Source organism: Corylus avellana, chromosome ca4, assembly GCF_901000735.1.
Source record: "Corylus avellana chromosome ca4, CavTom2PMs-1.0".
Taxonomy (NCBI): Eukaryota; Viridiplantae; Streptophyta; class Magnoliopsida; order Fagales; family Betulaceae; genus Corylus; species Corylus avellana.
Genome location: NC_081544.1, coordinates 16,348,358 through 16,375,551, shown reverse-complemented (window position 1 = coordinate 16,375,551; position 27,194 = coordinate 16,348,358). Strand labels below are relative to the sequence as shown.

The following is a 27,194-nucleotide window of genomic DNA, read 5'->3' as shown; positions in this document are numbered from 1 at the left end:
CAGAAACAACAAACCCTTTTTTTTTGTAGATTAGAATGGCAGAAACAACAACAAATACAATAAAATAAAATTTGCAAAAATAAAATAACTAGTAGAAAAATAAAATCAATTCAAATAAAAATCAATTTCACAAACAAACAAATCCCCAGCAACAGCGCCAAAATTTGATGTACAAATTTAATTGTACTCGCAAGCGCACGAGTCGTGTGCAATGTAGCGTGTGTGCAAGTGCGAGGTCGATCCACAGGGATTTGTGTTGTGTAAACCAATTTCTATTTAAACCAACTCTATTTTAACCTAGCTCCGAATTTTGTGATTTTTGTCGTGCAAAAAATAAAACATAAACTAAAGAAAATTATGAAATAAAATGGTAAAGAACACTAAGGTTTAAGAATTCACTTCGCCAAATCTTAACTCTATATTCTCGTATTTGTTCCTACAATCGACAAACTATTACGCTCAAACTGTTGTTCGATGTTTTACAAATATCTAGTTTAAATCATTCAATGAATCCACCCATTTTTACAAATCACAACAAATATCCGATTTGAAATTAAATCATCCTATGTATCCGTTTAGTTAACGAATCACAACGGATATCCGATTTCAATCGAATGATTTGATGTATCCGAAGGGTGAAACACATCAAATATCGAACTCCAACACATAATAGTTCATCACATTCAATTAAAAGATATAAATCAACCAATTGAATGAAAATCTACAACATCCTTATTCAAAGTCAAAATTTTATAAACAAAATACGAGAATACATGAGTTTGTCAATGACGAAGCTTCATCTTCAACCTTAGTTGAAAGATTTAGCTTCTCATGATAACAAAAACAAACCACAATTCAATTGACATCATGAGAAAATAAAACTTACAATGGAAAAATGAAACAAACGCTCCGAAAACCCAGAAAATAGCAATTTTAACAAAGTACGGTGCCCCTGGCTCGTCTTCCCTCGTTACAATAAAAAAGAATGGTATTTATAAGCTAATTTTAGGGTTTTAGCGCTGCCAGGTCGGCCGAGTGCGCTCGATCGCAATCTAGGTGCGCTCGATCGCACTCGTGCAACGTGTCTCCTATGGCACAGGGCGCGAGTGCGATCGATCTCAATTCCAGTAGGAATTGGCCTACTCTTGTGAAATATGACTTTGTAGATCTTTGAGTTAGCTTTCCAATGACACCAAGATCGCTTCAATCCGAGCTATACAACTCAAGATATGGCCTTTTTAGTGGGACTCGTCGAGTGCGAATCATCGCTTGATTCCAATTTGCTACCAATGCTCCATGAAGTGTCTTAAGCCCCAGAATGAGTTGCAAATATCACCTTAAAGCCGCATTTTCCTCTTAAAGACTTGCAAATCACTAAAACACCAAAACTAACCAAACATCAGAAAATACTAAAGCTAAAGGCTTAGCAAATGCAAATTAAGGGGTCCAAATATGCAATATTTGGCACTCATCATTCAGCTCCACTGTCATGTTCCCAAAGAAATCTTCATTACCCCAATCCTAGAGTTCATTAGGGCATTAGCCGTAGCTAAGAAGGGTCTCCCTAAAATCACTGGAATTTGGCTCCCAACGTTCTGAACCGATTCCGTGTCTATCACTATGAAGTCCACAGGGAAGTAAAAATTTATCCACCTTAATCAACACATCCTCAATGATTCCCCTTGGGATCTTTATAGACCTGTCTGCCAACTGGAGTGTCATAGATGTGGGCTTCAATTCTCCTTACCCCAATTGTAAGTAGACTGAATAAGGCAGGAGGTTTACACTTGCTCCCAAATCCAACAGATCCCTTTCAATCCAGCTAACTCCTATCATGCAAGAGATCGTAGGACACCTAGGGTCCTTATATTTGATGGGGAGCTTGCATTGGAGGATGGAGCTGACTTGCTCGGTCAGAAATGCTTTCTTTGGGACATTTGTTCTTCTCTTGACAGTGACTAAATCCTTCAAGAACTTAGCATATGACGGCACTTGCTAGATGGCATCCAAAAAGGGATGTTTATTTGAACTTGCTTGAATACCACCAAAATTTCAGCAAACTGTGCACTTTTCTTTGTGGCTTTCACTCTTTCTGGATATGGAGCTTTTGGGACAAAATTCTTAGGGGGATCATCAACAATGACTATGGTAGGCTCAGCATCTCTCTCTGCATTGTTGTGGCTTTCATGCCCTTGTGGCACAACAGGGTTCTCTTTTGGCAGAACCACTTGATTGTCCATTTGTCTCCATGACCAAAGTGTGACAATAGATTGCACTTGTTCCTGCCCGTGCACAGGATTTGAAGAATTTTCAATCGCAAATTGTCCCTTAGGATTGGGCAAGGGCTGACTTGGGAACTTTCCTTTCACTCTTTCACCCAAGTGGTTTGCTATCTGTCCAATCTGACTCTCCAGCTTAGCAATTGCTTGGGTGTTTACCATGGCCGCATTCTTCACTTCACTTATGGATTGGCCTATGAGCTGCATGAATTCCTTGAGAGTGTCTTCCAAAGACGACTGTGAAGAAGACACTAGCACTTGATTTGGAGCTTGGAATGCAGGAGGTGTCGCTTGATTCTGAACCGGTGGAAGAAATCCGGGATGGTATTGATTCTGAGCATGATGAGGGGCTTCTTCCTAATTCATCGATTGGTTCTACTTCCATGAGAAATTGGGGTGGTTCCTCCACCCTGGATTATAGGTCTCTCAGTATGGTCCACTTGATTGCTTCCTATAATCATTGAAAGTGCTCACTTGTTCCATCTGGCACTTGGCAAAAGTCGGTAAAGATGGATAGTTCTGTGCTAAGTGCAAAGGACTAGCACAAATGGAACAACTATCAGCATTGAATGCATTGGCTGGATTAATGGACCAGCTCACTGTGAGAGCATCGACCTTTCTGGTGCGGGCATCTATCTTCATCCTTAAATTTGTGTCTTCTTTCACTTCATAAATGCCTCTTTTCTTGGGAATACGAGCAGACTTGTCTCGACAACTTGAAAAATCCCACTACGGTGAGTTGTTGGAAAACTTATCCAAAGATTTGTAAGCTTCATCTCTTGTCAAATTTAAAAATGCTCCTCCATTCATATACTCTATCATACTACGGTTGGATTGAGTCAATCCTTGGTAGAAGAATTGAACGAGCCTCCATCTCTCATATCTATCTGGAGGGCATTTAATCAATAACTCCTTGAACCGCTCCCAACTCTTAGAAAAATTCTCGTCCTCCTCCTGAGTGAAAGAAGTAATTTCCTTTCGGTACTCATTGACTTTAGACATCTGGAAAAACTTATTGTAGAACTTACTCAACATAATTTCCCAAGAGATGATGGAGCCGGGCATGTTAGAGTCCAACCATGCCTTGGCTCTATCATGTAGAGAGAAGGGGAATAGTCTCAAATGAACAGACTCCTTAGAAAAATTCTGAAATTTGAACGTGGCGCACATGTCCTTGAACTTCTTCATATGACTGTAGGGGTTTTCCATCTCTAGACCATGGAATGAAGGTAATAGTTGGATTACAAGAGGTTTAAGATCAAAGTGCATAGCATTGGTTAGAGGCAACACTATGCGCGAGAGAAGTTTGTCACAACGGGTGCGAACAATTCCCTAAGAGATCTTGTTAGGTCAGGGTTCTCAACTTTAGCTTGCTCTACATTCTCGGGTATATTATCACCCATTTCAACAGTAATCTCTAATTCAACAGGTGTTCTCAGGGTTTTGCTTTTCATATGTACGATTGGGTAAAAACCATCGATCAATAAAAAGTTAACGAGCGCTTGTGTGGTCCTCCATGCGAGTGTTCATAAACTGTAGCTCGAAAAATCCAAAATTTTGAAAATGCCCCCCAGCTGTCCCTAGTGACCCAAAGTCCAAGTAACCCACTAACTAAGCTGTCTGTTGTGACAATTACCTACCTAAATTAATATGCGAATAATTGCTATGTTTTACTCGCAAGTGTACAAGATCAAAACGATAGTATAATAGGCAAATATGAGATCATTCCCATGAGGATTGTGTAAGCTTCATTTTTAAGCTTTTGCCAAAGTGCGTTTTAACAAATTTTTTTGGTTTTTTGGACCCTTAAAAGGGCTTTCAGTTGTTTTTACCAAATGTGTACTTTTTTTTTTTTTCCCCTTTAAACTGACATTTTAAGTGTTAAACGCACTTTTAAGCTCTTCAAACGCACACCCAAACAAGTTCTAAGTTGATTAGCTATATTGCCAATCAAAAAGAAGATGCTAAAAAAACTTGAAAATAAAAATTTAATTAATAATTTTGTATCTTAAAAACCAATAATTTCTAATAAAAAATATAATATAAAACTTAAAATAATATTTTTAAATATAAGAAAAGTCTCTTAGGCACCGCCAAAATACCAGAGTGGACGGACCGGACCCAAAATTTCAAAAAATTCACCTCAAAATCAATCTCAACATTCTTACTTTTTATAATACATCAATCATTTTTTATTACAATTCAAATAAAAAAATCACTACAAAACAAAATTTTTCACTTTTTTATACAAAATATTTTTATTTTTTTTTTCTCGAATGAATAAAATTTGATAGAGTTTGGGTCCACTTCCTCAAACATAGCCTTAAATTTGTTCTATGGAGCCGGCCCTGTAGCGAAAGGAGAGGAAAATGGCGGAGGCGAAGCAGGAGCACCCACGTCTCCTCCTCCACAACTTCCTTACCCTTCATCAATGCAAGGTTCGTCTATATTTTTCGCTTCACTTTTCTTTTATATCATGTTTACGTATATGTATATCAGTATATGTATATATAGCTGATGATTATTGATTGCGAATGTGTGGGGTGGGGTTCACCGTCCACGAACAAACAGGAGCTGGAGTTCATACACAAAAGCAACAGCACGGTGGGTTACAGAGCGAACGTGTTCTCCACCACTCTCTCCCATCTCATCGCCACCAACTCCCCCCACCTTCTCATGCCTTTCGTTCCCATCCGAGGTAACAACAACCCAATAAAAGAAAAGAATAAAAAACTCAAAACTGGTGACCCCATTTCGGTCATTCATTCAAATGTGTTCGTTTTGGGGAGATTTATGATCATGTCATTCGAACAAGGTTCAAAACCCTCTGTTTGGTTTATGAGAAGCTGAGAACTTATTGTAATAGCAAGGGGAGAGGACACTTTTGACTTTACGTTTTGCCCTTGTTTCTTTTCTTATAATTATGGAAATTGGTGTCAACATAAGGCCGTTGAGAAGTGGTGCTAATCTCAGCTATGTGCGTTTTTTTGTTTGATTCTCTTATGTCCCAAGTGAAGTAACCATCCAACTGTTTGATGCGAAGTTGGGGAAAACAAAACATTGAAATTTTGAATCTTATATTTTAGTCTTTTAATGTTGTTTGAATTCATGTATCCAAATATATGTACAAAAGTGTAATTTGTATTTCTTATGTTTTCCTGCGATTTCTGGCAACCAAGTAGTCTTTTGCCTTGTTGTGTATTACTCATGTATTTGCTACAGTCTGATGTTGTTCTTGCTTGGTTTTCGCCTTCAATGACAGAGAGGTTGAAAGAGAAGGTAGAGGAGTTCTTTGGGTGTGAGTATGAGCTCTGTGTTGAATTTACCGGTTTAATCAGGTTAGTTGTCTCACTTTTTGACAGTTTCCTTCTTTTTAGTTTCTAAATGAATTTCTTTGATTCCATAAGTTTTCAGAATAAAGCTATGGAAACTTCAAAATGTTAGGGCAAGAAAGAGTATCCACAACAACAATAAATTTATTCTATAAAACTGTGCAATAGAAATTTTAATTTCATCAAAATGATAGCTGTCTTTGCAATTTACATGTTTGCTATCTGCGAATATCTGTTCAATAAATAGAGATATGTAACACCCCAAACTTAGAAATGCTTGTTTCATGATTTGTTAAGTTGATGAAAAGTATCTAGAAATGAAGTTCGGAATGAAAAAGGGCTAGTTTAGGAACGTAGTCTGCTGTACGAAAGTATCCCGATTAAGAAAGTTAATATTTTAGGAAAAAATGTTTTATTTGGAAAGAGTATGGTTTAGGAAAGTTTCGTTTTTGAAAGAACTAGATTAGGAAAGTGGTCAAAATTGGAAAGTCTTAAGAAAGAATTTTACTAGATGTGTCTTAAAAAGACATGGATTAAGAAAGAAACTAGACAAAGAATGTCTTAAAAATGAGTAATGTTATAAGGAGGAGTAAAACTCCTCCTAAAGTCCTCCTAAATGTGATGTAGCTTTTAAAATCACCATTAAAGTTGAGATGATCATTATTAAATTTTGATCTATTGGTGATTTTAAAAGCCACATCGCATTTGGGAGGATTCTAGGAAGACTAGTCTTCCATATATCATTACATCTTAAAAATACAAGGTTTCAAGAAACCTTATCTTTCTACTTGTTGTCTTTTAAGAAGGAGAGAAGTTGGAGGAAAGAGGAGTCTTTGAAATTTGAAAGGAGGATTATTTATTGAATCTTTTTGTTAAAAAAAATTTCACCTTAAAGTCTTTCAAGAAGAGGAAGAGATTGAAGGAGAAAAAGGAGTTCTAGGAGCCTTTGAAAGGTCCCTAGGGCTGGCCATTTAGGAGATTGATAGAGGGTGGGAGTTTGGAAGGAGAACGGAGTCTTGGAGTCTTTGAATGACCTAGGGCTGGCCACCAAAAAAAGTTGAGGGAAATTGTTGTTCCAAGCAACCCTAGCGTGATGCCCCTAAATTATTGTACCTTTAAAACAACCTTGGAGCGCCACTACTAGACCTCGAGATCATACACACAATGGAGTTTGCTATAAATTTCTTTTTGTAAACTTTAATTATCTACACAATGCACCACCAAAGCTCTATGCCATAAACATCATTGTGTTCGTATATACTTTATACATCCAAGAGTTCAAATTATACCACTTACATATCAAATTAACATCATTCATAATTACTTAATATGATATGGACATCAAATAGAAAAATAATTACGTTACATTATTAAACTCATTGTTTCTTATCAAAATAGACAAATAATCTTGAATTTTCATATTTAATAGTACATGTTTTTGTTTATGATTTCTTAGTTATACACACACCTGGTGGTTTTTAAACCAATGGCCTCACCCCTCCATCCTGTACATACATACAGGGGAAAGAGGTTCCTCGAACTAGAGCTCATTGACAAATTCAACAGAAAAGTTTAATCAATATAAGTTTTGGCCACTGGCTATTGTACAGTGGTAAATGATTCATGTAATGCTACCTGTGGAAATAATAGGTGGACCATACCTTCATTTGCCTGCACATTAGTTTTCCTAATGTCAGTGCTTACCTTGCCCTCTTATGGAGTATCCTTTTTTTTTTGTCTCAGTTGATATTGCTTGAGGCAGCACGCCGTTACCATTTTGAGTTACATTTGACGACTGTTGCATCCTTCTTCATTTCACTTCCCATATCATTATGGTTAACTACAATCTGAAAAGCCTTGTTTTCAGAAAAAGTCAACCAACAATGATTTTCTCGCTTCCATTCTGTGGACCTGGACAGAGTGGGAACATTAAGAGAGGTTCTCATGGTATTCTACAAGTATTTACTTATGTCTGTTTAGCATTGTTCTGGTGCTTTTTGTGGCCAAACAAAATGGTTTTTTTTTTTTGGTATCATTCACTCTACTAGTGGAGTGGCATTCTAGAAAAAAGAGATCCACACCACAAATAAGAATTATGCATTCTTGTATCGAGAGAACATGGAAACAACATTTAGGGTTCCATTCCTAGAAAAACACATTAAATAAGAAAATGGACCCAAATCAGAAGCATGAAAACCTTCTAAATATATTATTTTTTAGGGGTAAATATGCTTAAGTCCCTTGAACTACCACCCATTTTCGAGTTAGCTCCACGAACTGACAAGTGTGACATTTGGATATACTAAATTACGATTGTGTCAAAAATACCACTCCGTTAGTGTTAGACGTTAGAATGGATGACAAAGTGGTCACGTGCCTTGCACCTAACCAATTTGACCAAAATCTTCCTATAATATTCTCACTGTGACTGTTGAAAAAACCAGATTTGCCCTTTATAATTATTAAACACGAAAAAAAACCTTAAAAAAGACAAAAAGAAAAGAAAAACGAAAGCCCTGAGGTTCGGCCACCCCATTTTGCTTTTGGGGGATGGCCAAGCCACCCCCACAGTGAATTGGCCACCTCCCGTTAAGTTTTTTGGGGATGGCCAATCCACCCCCACAGTGTGTGAATTTTGGTTTTTGGTTTTTTTTTTTTAGAAAAGAGGGGTATTTTAGGAAGTTTCTGTTCAAAAAGGTCATGTGCAAGCACTTTTCCATCCATTATAACGGACGATATTGACAGTGGGTTTTTTTTAAACACAAAATGGTAATATGGTGTAGCCAAATGTTACATTTATTGATTTGTTGCACAGTTGGGACAATTTGATTGGGTGCGGTGTAGTTAAGGAAGTATGGAGGCTAGCTCCGTTGTGTTTAATGTGGTGTCTTTGGCGCGAGAGGAATGCTTGGCACTTTGAAGGCATAGAGACATCGGTGATAGAGTTGCGGAAGATTATGCTGAATACATGATGTATATGGATCGCGGCACATCATAGCTTGGTTGTTTCTACTGTTGCAGATTTTTTGACTTTATGCAACTTCTTCCTATTAGGGGTTCTCTTATATACTCTCTATTATTAGGCTTGTGCCCCTTTGCGTTTTATTAATGATACGAAATTACTCATAAAAAAAAAAAAATATCACACTTATCTATTCGTGGGGTTAACTTGAAAACGGGTGGTAGTATATTGCAAAAATTAAGAATTTCTACCCATGATTTTATTTGATGTCTTTAATCATGTTATTATCTTGTAATTTTTCCTTTTTCATACATCTTTGTCATTTATATATCTGATGACATTGTACATTACAAATTAGCTGGTGTCGAGGAGCAAGCATTGGATGGCATAGTGATGATAACAGGCCCTATCTTAAACAACGTGCCTTTGCGGTGTGTATGCAGTTTTTTTGGCATATTCTCACTTCACTCATGTTTATTTCTTTATCAACCATTTATCATGAGAACATTTTCTTTGGTTGGTCATTTGCCATCTGTAATGAAGTTTCAGTTAACCCATTTTCACAGTTTTTCTCTCTTTAAAAAAAAAAAAAAAAAAAAAAAGAGAGTTGAAATAGGTTCATCTTGGCTATAAATGAGAGAGTTATGTTATAATTGAGAAGAAGATGGGATACTTGAGATTGTTTGAGCACTGTGAGCTTGTCTTTAACCTCTACGTGAAATGTGAACCAAGAAAGAAGTTGACTTATTTGTCTTTGTGAAAGCTCTCTTCTATCTCTTCTTTTCCTTCATGGAGGAGGTGTGTGAGGAGTGGTTTTTAGTCTCAGGTGGGCTGCCGGTGGTGGTGAGATGGGTTTATCAAGAACCTGGTTGGTGGAATCCAAGGATTTTGAGATGCTGGTGAAGGATGGTGATACTGGATTACTGATTCAGAAGAGAAGCAAAGGTTTGTTGAGGTCTGTAAGGTTGGGAAGCAGTGAAGCAGTCTGGCTATTACACATTTTTGAGGAGTTGGTTGCAGTGAAGGATTCAAGGGTGTTTCGAGATCAGTCTAAGCCTGGTTATCCTTGAGTGTTAGCTCAGAAGTGTTTTTTAATAGGTATGATAGTTTTTTGGTGATCGAAGAGTGTGATGGGAGAGAGAGGCGCAGGTCAGTTATGGTGCCAGAAACTAGAAAGATTGGAGTAAACTTAAGTCCGAACTCCAGGTTGTCATCAGATTTTTTCAACCTTTTTTGTTGGCTCCAGGGAACGCTGCTGTGAAGAAGAAGATGAGCTTTACTGAGGTGCTTCAATCCACGGTGCGACCGATAGAGGATTTATTTTGGCCGTCGACAGAACTGATTGCTAGGGTGCCCAAGTAGTTGTCGGGGGGCAACGCAGGTAACGTCGAGTCACAGAAGATGCTACCCAGTAAAGTTCCAGCTCCAGGTTGTTCAGGTCTGGTGGCTCTCCTTAAGCCTCCGATGGGTCGTTCTATTCTGGCGAAAGTTCTGGGCAAGGGAAAGGCTAAGGGGGTCTTGCTAGAGGACGTAGAGAGGCAGAGCTACATCACTGAGACCTTTCCGGCGATTCTTCCGTCGGTGAAGAGTGTCCCTCTGGAGAAGAATCGCTTTCTGGCGAATTTTGTGTTGTTGGGTGGTGGCCCCTTGTCTCATGCAAAGGCGGCTGTGCAGGGATGTGATGTACCTGGTGGGAAGGATCTCTCTGATAGTGGCTACGTGGAGTTTGGAGTCATCGAATATGTTAGTTTAAGGAAAACTTTGGAAAAGCTACAACTGGAGATTGGAGCGTGCCTGGAACGTATGGCCTTGGGCAAGTGTGGCTACTGCACAACTGGGCTTCCGGGCTTTGGGCCTGTGCAAGCCAGCCCTAGCGTCTTGGAGGGAGCTCATAAAGTTCAGTCCAGTTAGATTTTGGGCAAGACTCATGTGGTGGGTGTTGGGCCCACAAGATTTTTTTTTTTTAAAAAAATAATAGGAGAGGTGCTGGGATGCCTGTGAGGGTAAAGAAACTTAAAATGGGCTGGGCGGCGAACAAGGCCGGTGATCCAAGAGCTTCTTCATCAGCCGCCGGGCCTCAAGCCATTCTGGGTCAGCCGCCGGTAGGTTCTTCAGCAAGGTCTGAGCCTATCTCAAGGGGCGTCAAGGTTGGGTTTGCTGGGAAAGGCACCGTCTAGCGCAGGTCTAGGGCTGGCCGGTATGGCGGATGCTGTTCTACACTTGGGTTCGCGGCAGAAGGCGCCGATGAGGATGGATAAGGCCTCAGATGGAGTTTTGGGCGGTGGTAGAGCCTCCGATTCACTAGGGGTGCCGCCGGTAGATCTTCTTGTAGTCCCTGTGCATTCGCTGCATAAGGCGCCAATGAGGATGGATAAGGCCTTGGATGGGGTTTTGGGCGGCGGTGGAGCCTTCAATTCACTAGGGGTGCCGCCGGTAGATCTTCCGGCAGTCCCTGTGCATCGGGATTTGTCGGTAGGGGTTACCTCTGGGGAGACTTCCGGCAGTGAGGTGGGTGTGCCCGGGGGTTTTGAGGCGCCTAGGCTTGGGGTTTATTCAAATTCCAATCCCTTGGGAATTTGCGAGCAAGAGGCAGTGGTTGTGGAGTCCGCTTCTTCTGGGGCAGGTTTGGATGTTGGGTTGATAGAAGGGATGGAAGGGATGGAGGAGGACTGTTTGGAAGTTTCTTTGGGACTCCGGAATGCTATGGACAATGGGCTTTCTCAGACCTGCATGTAGGTGTAACTCTCCACGTTCTATGGAGAAATCTGCTCCACTTACGGAGATCACTTTGGCAGGTTTGGAACTGGAAGTGTATGAGGTTGAGGACCACACCCCGCTTATAAGGGTAAGAGGCCTTTCAAATTTGAGAATATGTGGTTGAAAGCTAATGGATTTGTGGATAGGGCGTGGGCTTGGTGGTCGTCTTATAATTTCTTTGGCACTTTGAGTTTCATTCTGGCCCGGAAGCTTAAGGCGTTAAAGGCAGACATCAAAAGATGGAATAGGCATGAATTTGGTAATGTGAGTGCTCTTTGCAAAGAGAAAGCTGAAGAATTGAAGGCTATGGATAGATTGGAGGAAGAGAGAGGCTTAGGTGAAGAAGAGAAGGAAAGAAAAAGGGTGATTATTAGTGAGTTGGAGATTGCTCTTTTACAAGAGAAAATCAGTTGGAGATAAAAATCTAGGATCCGATGGCTCAAGGAGGGGGATAAGTGCACTAAGTTCTTCCATCGGATTGCCAATTCGAATAGAAGATGCAATTTCTTTGAGTCCCTATCTATCAATGGCTCTCCTTCTTCCAATCAAAACATCATTAGGGACCATGTTGTGCAATTCTATGAGTCTTTGTTCTCTGAACATTGCAATTGGAGGCCTAGGCTGGATAATCTTGCTTTTGATTTCTTGGAAGTGGGTGAGGCTGATTGGCTAGAAGTTCCTTTCGAGGAAAAGGAGGTTTTGGAGGTGGTGAAAGGCATGGATAGAGATAAGGCTCTAGGTCCGGATGGCTTCTCTATGGCTTTCTTCCAAGATTGTTGGGAAGTGATCAAGGAAGACATTATGACGGTTTTTTTTTCAGACTTTTATGCTCGTGGTAAGTTTGAAAAAAAGCCTTAATGCTACTTTTATTTCTCTTATTCCGAAGGTGCCTGGGGCTTCTGAGCTTAAGGAGTTTCGTCCTATTAGTCTTATAAGTGGAATCTACAAGATCATTGCTAAAGTTCTTGCCAATAAGATGAGGAGGGTGTTGGATAGGGTGATCTCAAATCCTCAGAATGCGTTCGTTAAAGGTTTATAGCGAGTGAGTGCTTGGATAGTTGTATTAGATCTGGGGAATCGGGGTTGCTTTGTAAACTAGATATGGAGAAGGCTTATGATCATATTGATTGGAAGTTTCTTTTGTATTTACTTGGGAGGTGTGGTTTTGGTGAGAAATGGTGTTGTTAGATAGATTGTTGTATTTTGACTGCTTGCTTTTCTGTGTTGATCAATGGTACTCCTTTCGGTTTAGAAGCTCTTGAGGGGTGAGGCAGGGGGATCCTTTGTCTTCGTTTTTGTTTGTCATTGTTATGGAGGTGTTTAGTAGGATGATTGTTGCTGCTATCGATAGTAGTTTTATCTTGGGCTTTTCATTGGGAGCTAGTTTGTTTGAGAGGGTTAACATTTCTCATCTCTTATTTGCAGATGATACGTTGGTATTTTGTGGGGCGAATCTTGATCAAATTTGTTCCATTAAAGCCTTGTTTGTTTTGAAGCTGTTTCTGGATTGAAGGTGTTTCTGGATTGAAGGTGAATATGGCTAAATCAGCCTTGGTCTCTGTAGGTGATGTGGATAATGTGGGAGAGTTGGCTGGTGTTTTGGGTTGTGGAACGGTCTCTTTGCCTTTGAAATATCTGAGGCTCCCTTTGGGCGCTTGCTTTAAGGCCAAGTCCATTTGGGATGAGATTTTGGAAAAGGTTCATCGCAGGTTGGCTAGTTGGAAAATGTTGTATCTTTCTAAGGGAGGTAGGGTTACTCTTATAAAGAGCACTCTCTCTAATCTTCCTACTTATTTCTTGCCCCTATTCCCTATACCTGCTTCTGTGGCTAAGCGTATAGAGAAGCTCCAACATGATTTTCTGTGGGGTGGATTAAACGAAGAGTTCAAGTATCACTTGGTCAATTGGGACAAGGTTTGCTCTCCCATCTCTGAAGGTGGTTTAGGGATGAGGAAGTTGAGAGTGTTCAACCAAGCTCTGTTAGGGAAGTGGCTGTTGCGTTATGCACATGAGAGAGAGGCATGGTGGAGAATTGTCGTGGACGCCAAGTATGGTTCTAAGTGGGGTGGTTGGCATTCTGTTGATACTCCTGGGCCTCACTGGGTGGGACTCTAGAGGTATATTAGTAGGGGGTGGCAGCTGTTTTCTAGCCACACCAGATTCGATCTAGGTGATGGGTCCAAAATCAGATTTTGGGATGATGTTTGGTGCGGAGAAGCGATTCTCAATGAAGCTTTTCTAGGCCTTTACAACATAACAAGTGCAAAAAATGCGTCTATTGCTGATAATATGGATTTCACGGGTGGAACTCTTCAATGGAATGGTAGCTTCTTACGGTTGGGAATTGGAAGTGCTAGCCTTGTTCTATACTTTGTTGTATTCACATAGAATGAGTAGGGAAGGGGAGGACAAAATTTGGTGGGTTTCGTCTAGCAAAGGAAAGTTTGATGTTAGATCCTTCTATAATATTCTGGCAAGTAAAGAGGCTAGTCCTTTTCCTTGGAAGAGTATTTGGCGCACCAAGGGACCTTCGAGAGTGGCTTTCTTCACCTGGATGGCGGTGTTAGGGAAGATCCTCACCATTGATAATCTTAGAAAAATGAATCTTATTGTGATCAATAGATGTTGCTTGTGCAAATCGGATGGGTAGATTATCAATCATCTTCTTCTGCACTATGAGATTGCTTGTTCTTTATGGTATGCTATATTCAGTCGGTTTGGTTTGTCGTGGCTCATGCCTAGCAATGTGGCGGGTTTGTTTGCTTGTTGGTGGTTGGGAGGTCGTTCTCGGAGTGTTGTTGTATGGAAAATGGTTTCTCTATGCCTCTTGTGGTGTTTATAGTTAGAAAGGAATGCGAAATGTTTCGAAGATTCTGAGAGATCCTTGGAACACGCTTTTCACTTGGACAACAGCTTGGTTCGCTCCTTTAGTGATTAGCTATCTTGATTTCCTTGTTTTTTTCTCTTCTCCTAGTTAGGCGGTACTCTTGTATATTCCCTGTGTACTAGGGTTGCGCTCCCCTGCGTTTTTGATATATAAACATTACTTATAAAAAAAAAAACAAATTATTTGGCTCTCATACCAAATAATAATAATTCATGTTTGCTCCATATATGCGTCTACTCCTCTTTTGTTTCCATCTCTTTGATAATTATTTATTGTTCCGATTAGATCTATTTTTTTTTTTCCTAAGTATATTACTTGGGTCTCCTGCTGACAGTTTTCTTATTTCTGTTTGTGAAAGGCAGTCTGCTATTTGAACGGTTATGGGAAGGATTTCAAAGGTGGACTTTTTCACTTCCAGGATGGGGAACCAACAACTATTGAGCCCTTGGCTGGAGTAAGTGAACCTCTTTATGCTTTTTATGGTATCTATTTGCAGTACTTGCATTAATGAAGACCTGAGAGTGTTAGAGTGCCAAAATATGCAATGTCAGAAAGGAAGAAACAATGAAAATTGAAGACATTGCAGTAGTGCTTGAAATGGTTATTTCTCAAGGCTAGTGGTGTATTATATGTCTTATAGTGTACTTTCAGTTAATACCCGTTAAATAAGCATTAAGTTATTTTTGTCAGGATGTTGTGATTTACACAGCTGACAGCCGCAACATTCATTCTGTAGATGAGGTACCCTTCATTTCTCTCTTGGGGTAGTGAAGTATTTCTTCCATTGTAATATGCTATTAAGTTAATGCTCTTCTCTAAGCTCTTCCACTGTGTTAGATGACAAATGGGATGTGGATTTTGGTAGCTTGGTTAGTGAATCATTTTTTGTAATAATGCCATCAGATTCGTGTTACTTAATTTACTTGGTCCAAATCCAGTTACCAAGTTAGGTTTAATAAGACTCGTGTTCATGTCCATTAGTGTGAAGTAGGTTATTGAGCCTTGGGGCCACTTGGGCTTTGGCTCAAGTGGCAAGGGTTTAGGATACGTCATACGTTCAAATCTTCATGAGTAAAAAGTAAAAAACAAAAAAAAGAAAAGGTTGTTGATCTTGGTTTATCACTGAAGATGTAAACTCAACTAATAAAGCCTTCATCTGAACTGCATAAGGTCCAGTCACTGAGGGTAGTAACAAGTATGACGTTGACTGCAAAAGTATTTTTAATTTGTTAGTAGCAGAAGATTGTTGAGAAGCTAATATTTAAGATTGTAATAAGTTTCATTTTCTGTAAAACAATGAAAGTGGCTTCCTTATATGTATTTCTTCTGAATGCTGCTTTTCAAGAAATAAGTTGGATATAGCATCATTTATCTCTAGGTTATCAATTTAAAATAACATTGACTACCAATACGTTGGTCTGCATAATCAGTCCCATTCAACAACAAAGACCATATTCCTAGTTCTGTGTCCATCTTACTTACACCCCCACAAAAAAAGGTGTAAAGTGTCCATCTTAATTAGGGTTCAAAAGAGTTTTGCCTCTCGTTTGGCCTAGCCGTTGGTGCTGGTCGTAGTGTGGAACTTGTGTAAGTCTTAGGTTAAAATCTTGCCTAGCAATTTTTTTTTTTTTTTTTTTTTTTTCTTATTAAATTTATAAGCACCTTTTTGTAACTTCCATTTCTCCTTGGCACAAGTCCTGCATCTGCTTGACCAGACGTTTTAACTAGGATTAATGACCGGGCAACAGTTACATTATGCTTTTATTTTTGCATAAATCATGTTGTAGTCCTTGCAGATTCAGAATCCTTCATTTTATGAGGTTATGATAGCAGTGATGTGCATAGCTTGAAGCACCTAAATGTAGCGATTCCTTTTATCCTCTTGAGTTTCCCTTGAAGTTATGGAAGACTTTTGATGCGGGACAAATCCGCAAAAAATTAACAAACCAAGAAATTGAAGAAATTGGGCTGAGGAATATATGAAATTAAGCTGAAGAAGAGACGAAATAAGAGAGGAACACAAGGGGGATAATTGACACACTGTCACACCATTTTTTTATTCATCATAAACTACTGATTACAATTGAAAAAGACGCTTAAATAGACTAAGACTTAAACCCTAACCATAGAGCGACCCTCATTTAATGCTTACCTAATTTAAGTCAACCGTAATAACATAAAACATAAAAATTAAAAGGGACTGAATTACAGCTAATTAAAACCAAATAAAATCAAGATCCTAAAAAATCTTGGCTAAAACAAAATTGAAACGATCCACTAATTTATTGCTCTTCCTATTCCGCATCAACTTCATTGTTCTTGGAGTTGGGTACTTATCTACTTATCTATGAGTATTATTCCTCTATTGCCTGAAACTTAGGATACATTTACTTGGCCCAAACTTTATGGTTATGTGAACATGCCCATACACACGTAGTACATGTGTGGTAGATAATCAAATCAAATGAAACTATGAAGTTGAAAATTCAAACAAGACAACAATGTTGTCACAACTATGCTAACATACACTACCACGTCCTCTGACCCATAAACCACAGTTTGATTCATGTCCAGGCGTCTGAAATCCTAACAAATAAAGTGTGAATTTCCAGCAATCAATATGTAGCAAAGAGTTTGGAAATATATATATATTTCTGTTTCTAAGGAGAATTTATTTCAGCCAAAGGTTGGACACATATCACATACCAACACCTGCGTAGTGTAGTATTGACACAGATTTGAGAGTAAAATTTGGTCCGAGCAACATAGGAAATCTGACTAAATTTTTGAACTTCACACTGTGATTAACTTAAATCAAGAGGACATGGATATGAATCTTGAAGAATCTTTGTTAAAGGTCACTGATAATACAATTAGGTACTAAGCAAGCCCATGGACATTGATTATTCTGACAATATGCTTTTATGAGTGTGAAATAGAAGCAGTTATCTGTTTTATTCTTTGTGATTGCTCCAAATTGCTCCAAACTATAGTCCTGGTTGCTAATTTCTGAGTCTGAGTTTTGTGATGCTCAGTTATCCTTTGTCAGATTACCGATGGGGAAAGACTTACACTTACGTTATGGTTCAGCCGTGATGCGTCCCATGATGAAGATGCCAAGCTTGTTTCCCTTCTCTCACAAAGCCTATTACACAATAACATGCCTGGTGAATGCCTACCCTTACCGGCATCCAGTAATATGTACTGGTTTTCACCCAACCAAACTTCTCATAAGCACTTGGGCTTTGATATATGCTGGGCAAGACTACACATTCTTGGATTTGATGTTTATTCTTATGAGGACAGAAGTAGTGATTCAGATTTCTCAGAGTTACCGATGAAGCCTCTGCAATTAGCAAGGGAAAATGAGTTGCTCGATCATGACTTTGTCAACATTTTGCATGCGCTTCAGGTATTCCAATTAATTCTCCTTCATTCATATTTTCTTGATGTGTATGGGGATAGCAAATGGATATGCTCATATGTTGACTTCTAAAAGGGTCCCATGAGTTTCACGTGATCCTCCCTTTGCAACTTGTTTACTAATACTGATAAGAACTTTCTTTATTGGTTCGTTTTCTCTCCTCAATGGTTCCTTCTTTTTCGTACCATCCATAGAAATAATTTTTTTACTTCTTCCTTAACCTTTTCGTCCCCTTAAATGAAACAGATTAAGTGGCTCCAATTGAATACATATAATCCTTGGCAACAGCGTGGCTAGGACAATGGTTAATGTTTGTTAATCTGGCAGGTTGCCCTACATGGAAAGGGTTTGGGTTTGTGTAAAAGTTGCTATTTCATGTGTTAGGAATCAATGACCCAGCCAAAGCAATCTAGATAAGACTGCTGAATTTAATTAATTATATGTTTTATAATAGATAAAGTTTAGGATTGAATAGTTTGATTAATGAGGCTGCTGAATGGAGGATTGTATCTGAAGACTATAATTATGGGAAATTTTAATGCTATATGTGAAAGAAATTTCATTACGATTGCACTTTTAGTTCAACTTTTTACAATTGAACAAAGATTGGGAAGTTAAATAATCAGCACAATTTTCTTGATGTTCCTACATCTCTCTCTCTCTCTCTCTTCAGCACATGAAGACGTGTTCTGACGTCCTCCCTAGTCTGTGTTGTGTTCTGACATTGGTTTTTTCTCAGTTTTCTTTTGTTGGCTGTCTGTGATGGGTTTTGTGTGTTGTTTTTATGTGAAAACAAAAACTTACAAGCTTTCGATAGAAAATGGGACCTTAGGCTTAAGTTTTGTTGAAAGGAGTAGAGGAGTATCCTGAGTGGTGTTTTTTGGCAAGCCTAGCGTGGTGTGGTTGCTGGCCACAGTGGAAGAGATGCTTAAAGGGGAGAATTTGAGTGAGTTTTATAGGGCTTTGAGTGTTGGTAGCAGAACATATATTGCACAAAGGTGAACAAACAGTCATGGGCGATACTTGGCGTTGGTGGAATATGGCAGAGGGGGGTAAAGAGGCTTTATTGTTGTTGCGGAGGGTCGAGATGGTATAGGGTGGAGCAACTGTGTTGTCCAGTTGAAAAATTTGGTAGCTTTTTTTGAGCAACAATGGATGCAGTATTTGTTTTCTCGAAGGTCGTATGACGGTTCTTAGTTGAATAGTTTGTGTGGCACTTTGCAGGATGAATTGGTTGGGCTAATTAGTTGGTGGGAGATGCCATGGTGTATTGGAGGCGATTTGAATGCCATGGTGTATTGAGAGATCAAGTGACACCTGGCAGTCCCCATGGACATCCCTCTTGTAGGAGGGAATTTCATGTGGTCCAATAATCGAGATTCTCTGTCCTGGTCCAGAATTGATAGGTTTCCTCTCTTTCCTGATTGGGAAGCTCAGTTTCCTTATGCCTCTAAGAGGAAAATTTCTAGAATCTTATCGAATCATTTCCCTTTGTTGCTTGTTTGTGATGTTGTGGTCAAGAGTAGTCTGTATTTTAAGTTTGAGAATATGTAGTTGAAGGTTGAGGGCTTTGTGGAATAGGTGACATAGTGGTGGATGTCCTACAATTTTTAGGCTTGCCCTAGTTTTATTCTGGCTGGCAAATTGAGTGCCTTGAAAACGAATATGAAAAAACGGACTGAAGAGGTTTTTAGCAACATTGGGAAGCAGAAAAAAGGATCTTTTGGATGGAATTTGTGACCTTGAAATTATTGCAGATTAACTTTTGGATAGGGATTAACTTCCATCATATTAGTCGTGTGCAAGGTGTTTATAAAATAATCTCTAAAGTCCTAGCAAACAGGTTGAAAACAGTATTGGAGAAGATTATTTCCAAGTCTCAAAATGCATTTATCAGGGGAAGACATTTGTATTTCGTTATGGTAGCTAATAAATGTCTTGATCGCCGAATTAGACCGAGGGAACTTGGTGTGCTCTGTAAATTGGACTTAGAAAAGCCTATGATCATGTGAACTGGGAATTCTTGTTGTATTTGTTGAGGAGATGTGGCTTTGGGGAGAAATGGAGAGTTTGGATAGCTCGGTGTTTCTACTGTGCGTTTCTCCATTCTTATTAATGGATCTTCCTCTAGATTCTTTTGTAGTTCTCGTAGACTAAAAGGTAAAGGAATCCTTTATCTCCTCTTCTGTTTGTGGTTGTCATGGAGGTTTTGAGTAGGATGATGTTTGCCACAATGGATAGAGGGCTCTTATCAAGATTTTCGGTGGGGTTGAGTAATAATGATGGGCTTCTAGTGTCTCATCTTTTGTTGGCGGATGATACCATAATCTTTTGTGAGGCAAACCGTGGACATCTCTATCATCTGTGTTGTCTCTTCTTATGTTCTAAAGCGGTTTCAGGGTTGAAGATTAACCTTTCTAAATCAGAGTTAATCCCTATTGGCGATGTGGATAATGTGGGAGGTTTGGCTCGTATCCTTGGTTGTAGGGTGGCCTCTTTGCCAATAAAGTATTTGGGTCTTTCTTTGGGACCTTCGTATAAAGCTAAATCAAATATGGGAATGGTGTTGAAAAAATGGAATGTCGTTTGGCTGGTTGAAGAGGCTTTTACTTGTCAAAGGGTGGGTGGCAGGTTCACACTGATTAAAAGCACTGTTTCCAATTTGCTTACTTATTATTTGTTCATTTTCTCCATTCCAGTAAGTGTTGCTAATTAGATTGAAAAACTTCAAAGGGACTTTTTGTGGGGTGGGATTGGTGACGAGTTTAAGTTCTATTTAGTTAGTCAAAGATTTCTTATCTGGTGTGCTTTGGTGGTTTGGGGGTTAGAAATCTGATTCAGTTTAACCGAGCTCTCTTGGGGAAATGATTATGGTATTACGCTATGAAAGGAAGCATGAGGGGAAGCTGGTGTTTCAATGAGGTAGTGGAGCCCTTTGGAGTGGGAGTGTGGAAATACATTAGGAGCTAATGGGTAGCTTTTTCTAGATTTGTCATATATGATGTGGGAGACGGGTCTAAGATCAGGTTTTGGCATCATTTGTGGAGTCCAGGCCTTGAAAGAAACTTTTTTTTGGAATTGTTTAGTATTACTAGCTATAAGGAGGTTTGGATGGCAGATCATGCGCAGTTTTGTAACGACAATCTTCAGTGGAATATATCATTTACTAGGCTAGTGCATGATTGGAAGGTGGACTTGGTCACTTTGTTCTTTGATCTTTTGTACTTTCTTAGATTGAGACAAGGTGGTGAGGATGAAATTTATTGGATCCCCTCCAAAAGGCAAACGTTTTGAAGTAAGATCCTTTTCTCATGCAATGTGCACTCCCATTGGCTCTCCATTTTCTTGGAAGAGCATTTAGACATAAGGCTCCTTCGAGAACGGTGTTCTTTGAGTAGGTAGTGACGCTAAGGAAGATTTAAACTTTGGATAACCTACAGAAGAGGAACGTCATAGTGGTGGACTGGTTCTGCACACGTAAGAGGAATGAGGAGCCTATAGATCATAGAGAATTATGGGTTTTGGCCATCTGTCTTTTTGGTGTATGTGGGTCATGTGTAGAATTGTTGGCTAATTTGTGAGGTCAGTTGGGAAATCATAACATTTTAGAAGCTTGAAGGTTGGCCCCTTTGTGTTTAAGGTGGTGCATTTGGAGAGAGCAGAACACCAGGAATCTTAAAGATTGCGAGATTTTGGCGATAGAGCTAAAGACTATTATATTGAAATCCCTTTATGCATGTGGATGTCGGCATACAATAGTCATCTTTTTTCTAATTTTAGTGAATTTTTGGACTTGTGATGTTCTTTTTCTCTTTAATAGGAGTTCTCTCTTATATAGTTAATGTGTACTCGGGTTATGTCCCTCTACGCTTACTAATGAGAATAAATTACTTATTAAAAAAAAAAAATGTTTAGAAGTGTTCTCAGTTGGGCAGGATACAAGGACTGGAACTTCTGTGCAATTCTTATGATCGGACTCTTAATTTTTCTTGATGTCTTATAGAATACTGGATGACAAGAATTTTCTGTAATGAGATTTCTTTAGAACTTTCAATCACTTAATGCTGCTTGGTAGATGTAATTTTACTAAGCATTGTATATATTATGTCCCTTCCCCACCATCTGTATTCACTGAATTTTATTTATTTATTTTTTCAGTTTCCGGTTTGATGGTACACTACCTCTCTGAATCCCTTCATTTTGCTGAACAGGTTGTGCAGTTTTACTGTTGGAAAGCCTCTGGTTTGCAGACTTCCAAAGTTACAATAGACAGCGGAAAGGTGGTAGAACTCTCTCAATGGCAAAGGGAAAAAATTAATTGCTTGAAATCTGTATTCTTAAAGGATCATCAACTGGCTGAGATGGTGTTCAGCTGCATGACTAGCAATGTGAGGGGATTACCTTTCTTTGATTGGGCAGTTTTTAATTCTGCAGTTGCTTTATGGGAAGATTATGCCTCAAAGTTACGTGAACAACTTGTTAGAAGCTTTCCATACTGGAGGACCCATCAATCTATATTTGATGTTCCATATGATGGGTGTTGAAATGCATATTGGATGTGCTCTATGATCTGTCTGTGTATAGTAGATAGTAGATGTCTCCTCCAGAGACCCTTGCCTCACCGGAACAGTGCTTCCTCCTCGCCCGTCGCCGTGGATCCCGCTTTGTGTACTGCTACTGATGGCTTGACCTAATTGCACTAGCAATAAACCCCTATGATTGTGTATGTGGAGTGTGGCTGCTAGGGTTTTCTAAGTCCTTTAATAAGAGAACCTAATACTATACCTCTACTAGGACACACTACCCTATTCAAAGGGAGCTCGTGTAGGCATTACCTCTTAATCCGAAGGTTTAAAGGTCTTAAAACCTTAGCCTACACATGTTTTGAAGTTTGGATCAAGAGGATTCAAAATCAGTCCCAAATTCGATGGTATCCCACATAGCATGATAGCAATGTGAGCTTCTTGTCTTGTAAATTTTTGTTTTACAAAATGTGATGCTATGCTTTCATAATGCTGTTGAGATTTTTCAACTTCCTAATCTTTCCACTTTCAAATCATGTGTGCCTAGTGACACTTGCAATGTTAAAATATTGCATTACATATTATATCAAAATCTTGTCATGCAATCAATCAAGCACATGCCTTGCACGTGCCGTCCAAACTAGTAAATTAAAATAAAGGAAACTAGAATAATATATTTAGGGTTATAAATAAACAAAACTATCCGTAAACTCATTTAGGCTCGGCTTGATAAAGCTCGGCTTGTTTGCGACTCTATTATTAAATGAGCCGTTTCTGTATACAAAGTTATACTCGATTATTAAACGATATATACTCGCATAAAACTCGGTTTGCTTGTTTAGAGTTCGTGAACATACTCGTATAATTATGCTTATATAATATGTAGCACAAATACTAAATATCTTGTAGTTAAATATCTTATATAAAGAATGTAATCATGTAGTTTATAATTATTTATAGTTAATTAGTGTATTGTGTGTATTAAAATTAGTTAACTAACTAGTTAATTGGTTTAGTTATATATATATATATATATATAGAGAGAGAGAGAGAGAGAGAGATAATTGGTTACTATATATATATATATATATATATATATATAAAAGGTTAGATAATTAACTATGCATATATAGTGTACGTTTCTTTTTTCTTTTTCCTTTTTTTTATTTTTTATTTTTTTTTATATCAAAATCAATTTCATATATTAACAACGTATCTTAAACCTTTTTTTTTTTTTTTTTGCTACCGGCAAGAGAACTCTTTTTTTTATTTACCTTATATTTGCTTGCTTACAAATGTCCCACACAAATGAATAAAGGATGCAAGCCTCTCTTATTGAGCCAAGACTCCAGTTGTCCTACATGGAAAGCGCAAGTAGAATTCTTTGCCTAAGTAATCTATAAAATGGGATTCAAGCCTCTCCCTTTGAGCTAAGCCACGTGTGTCATCACATATGCCAACATAAGTAATTTTAAATTTTAATTACAAAACTACCCTTTAGTTTGTTGGTTGGAAAGTTAAACGTAGCGAGCTGAGCTGAGCTTAAATTTTGTAACTTGACATGAGCTTTACTCGAGCTCGAGCTCGTAAAAATTTTAGATGAGCCGAGCTTGGACAGGCATAGCTCGCCCGAGTGCTCGTTTACAACCCTAAATATATTGGTAACCGACACAAACCAATTGAATTTAGTGAAAAGCTTACAATATATATTTTTGACTTACAAATGTGCAGCGAACGTTGGCATGGAAAACACTCTTTTAAGAGTGGAAAGTTCCACCTATCACTCTTCAATGCCCCTCGCCCCAACCAAGCCTGTCACTCAACTTTTCCTTGGTTCTTTGTTACAAACTTCCCCAAATTCATAAGCATATATAACATATTGGCCTTGAAAATTTCCTCTTGGGCAGAGGATTTAAGCTTTGATCTTCCTCATAAAGCCTATTTTGTCAATTCTAGCATACATTTTGTCTCTATGCGGATGCATCAAGATCATGGTCTTTGGACATGCTCCATTTGTGCAAAACATTGCCAAAAACATCATAAAACACAATATCTGCATTGGTTTGAGTCATTTGCACTGTCATAAACCCCTGTCCATCATAATAAAGCTTCAATTCCTCTGGATTCCACTTCTCAATATCTCCTCTCCATGCCTTGGAGCCACCTCCGCTCGTTAGAAATTGGATTTGGCTGCCATAACAACCATCTCAGTTTGCTGCTAAAGAGTAAAAAACCTATGTTTTGTGAAATTGTTGCACATACCTTTCTGTGCTACTAATGTGCTCCAAGCAATGGTCATGCCCATTTATGTACATGTCCACATTATTTGCCTGAAAATCCAATGATTACTTAGAATTAGAGTTGATAATTTTTAACATGAGACACAAATCCGATACGAAATTAGACCCGTTTAATATATCCATGTCATGACACGTCCACGTAAACAAGAATTGCAACATTTACTTAAAATATCTAGAATCACCTCAAGGATTGGGAGAAGATGGTCTTCAAGCTCTTTGGTGACCCCATGATGTCCAGCACTTTTGATTGTATGATGACCCACCACAATCTTCCATTTTGCTGTGGAATCCCTTAATGCTGTATCCACGTCCTATAATGCAATACAAAAATGGTAATATAGATTTTCAGATTTTGAATACTTATTACTATATGAAAATTGTGATTTAGGAAAGAAAATAATAATAATAATATATATATTTTTTTTTTGACATGTCTACACAAGGGAAGGGGGAGGGAAAATTTGAACTAGTGACTTCCGTTTCACGAGGTGTGGTCGACAGCCGATTGAGCTACTCATTGAGAACAAAAATAAAAAATAAAAAAATAATAATAATAATTTACCTTGAGGAGATTGGAAAGATATTCCTCCCGCGGGAGCACACCTTTCCAGTCGTACGTGTGGTTCTCTGGGTCTGTAAAATACTCATCCACGAATGGAGTTGTGTCCACGAAGAAAAATTCTGTAAACTCTGCCCCAACAACACCCAAAAAAAAAAAACCTTGCTCTTATAAGTCTACTTACAAAACAAAAATAATAAATAAATAAATATTTGCTCAATTTTATGAGTCTAGTTTTGTATAATTTAAAGCAATATATTATATAAGGTCGCCAGCAAAATGTCCCAACTAGGTCCTAGTGGTGACCTGCTTGGGTCCCACGAGTCCCGACTGAGTCTCCACGGTGTCCTAACCGAGTCCTGGCAATGTCCCGGTCAAGTCTCAATGATGTCCTAACCGAGTCCTGTGGGGTCACACTTTTAAAAAAAATATAAAAATACAAAAATATATATTTGGAGAAAATTCACTTTACCCTCTAAAGTTTCAGGAGTTTTTCAATTCGAACCTCAATGTTTAAAAATTGGCAATGTACCTTATAATGTTTCAAAAAATTTTAATTTAGACCTTCTGTTACTAATTTCTGTCTAATTGAACGAAATCATCCCATGTGCGATCTCACGTTGGATTTCGATGCCATCTACTCCAATTTTACCCTTATTAAAACAAATAAAATTATGTAATTACCTTTATTAAAACCTATAAAATTAAAAATAATTACATAATTACTCTCATTAAAACCTAACCAGTGTCCACAATAAAAGATCTTCGGCAAAGCCATCTGCTGTCCATTTTTGTGAGGATCGGACTCAACTGTGCCTCTACGTCTCCCCTGTAGTCGTGGTTCCCCAAAACTGCCACAAAATAAACACATTATTAAAAAAATAATAATAATAATTAAAATTATGAGGAAATTATGAAAAAGAAATGTAAAATCCTGAGTGAAAATTACCGTTGTACCATTGTTTGTGCAAGCTTGGGGGTGTGTAGATATTGATGAAGGACTCATTAAACGCGGGATCATGCACACCTGTCAATCCGTCTTCATAAAAGTTATCCCCCGTGGAGATCACAAACCCTATCTCCACTTTCTCACCAACCACTCCCATCTACAAAATTAGATATTAAACATTCAAAATTACAAAAATTAACAAACCATTTTCTCCTTATATCTTAGTGAACAATAAATAAATAGGATTATTTTAATGAGTTTCTGAGAATTCTTAATTAAATTGTTTAATTAATTCTTAACCAAAGTATAATGCGTGTACGTTACATCAATGAAAACATTCGCTTTATTAGTACAAATTTAAAGTTGTTTAACTTATTTTGTCACGCAGTGTCCTGGATTTCTATGGGGCTTAAAACGGGACCATATGTTATTGATTTAATTTAGAGACCTGATTGGTTTTCTTTTTTAGTGATTGATGATGATGTATTTCAATTTCAACTGGCCCCCCATACTTATGTGGACTACGTGAGTTATCATAAATTAGGTGGTACGTCTAATCTTCCCTCATTTCTCACAGACAAAATTCACAATTTTTTTCTTTTTTTTAATAATAAAGAAATGGGTAATTTATAAATTTTGATAATATTTAACGAAAAATTCTAACGAGACAGAATAATTAAAAGAAATTAAAAGTTTATTATTAAGAGTTTTTAAACTTTGAAAAAAAATATTTTCAAAATACGTGAAAATATATGCTGTTGACTCCATGATTGAAAACTAATGTAAATAGAGTGTTAGTACGGATGGATATGGAAAAGGAGAGCATTATGTGACCTGAAGAGCAACTTGAGATTGGTTGTAGAGTCCTCTTCTTCCCCAGTCTCCGACGACCAAAAAGCTTAGAGAACCGTCGGCTTTCACCGGGTGTTTGAACCGCTGAAGTGCTGCCGTGGAAGGAATGAAGCAGAGACAGAGATTAAAAGCAAAGAGAAGAAAGAAAAGCCTGCAATGGTGCAAGAGAAACGCCATGGTTTCAATTTGAAGAAGGCAGGAAAGGAGAGGAAATGGTAGGGGGACTTTTATAGGAAATGATAGTTACGAAAACATTACGTACTCAGGAACTTTCACAATTCAAATATTCTCCAATTTGCCCTTGAAAACGAAATATTGCTAACCGTCAACGGTCAACGGTTTGTTTTTTTTCATTACATGAATAAAGTCA

The 27,194-nt window shown here is 38.3% G+C and overlaps 2 protein-coding genes and 1 pseudogene across 2 annotated transcripts; 2 read left to right on the top strand and 1 right to left on the bottom strand.

Moving 5' to 3' along the window:
• Positions 1-3,163: 3,163 nt before the first annotated feature.
• Positions 3,164-3,263, top strand: LOC132180156 (small nucleolar RNA R71; annotated as a pseudogene).
• A 1,344-nt stretch (positions 3,264-4,607) lies between these two features.
• Positions 4,608-22,673, top strand: LOC132176879 (uncharacterized). Its single transcript, XM_059589033.1, has 8 exons — positions 4,608-4,717; positions 4,851-4,977; positions 5,542-5,617; positions 8,932-9,004; positions 14,576-14,671; positions 14,908-14,958; positions 17,267-17,629; positions 21,853-22,673. Exons 1-8 carry the CDS (start codon positions 4,649-4,651, stop codon positions 22,183-22,185), a joined length of 1,188 nt encoding a protein of 395 aa, XP_059445016.1. The 5' UTR covers positions 4,608-4,648; the 3' UTR covers positions 22,186-22,673.
• Positions 22,674-23,948: 1,275 nt separating this feature from the next.
• On the bottom strand, positions 23,949-27,031 carry LOC132178820 (purple acid phosphatase 3-like). Its single transcript, XM_059591376.1, has 7 exons — positions 26,807-27,031; positions 25,973-26,129; positions 25,767-25,874; positions 25,027-25,154; positions 24,647-24,775; positions 24,427-24,494; positions 23,949-24,354 (listed from the first exon to the last, which is right to left on the bottom strand). The coding sequence occupies exons 1-7, from the start codon at positions 26,999-27,001 to the stop codon at positions 24,135-24,137; spliced, it is 1,005 nt and encodes a 334-aa protein (XP_059447359.1). The 5' UTR covers positions 27,002-27,031; the 3' UTR covers positions 23,949-24,134.
• Between the last annotated feature and the right edge of the window lie 163 nt (positions 27,032-27,194).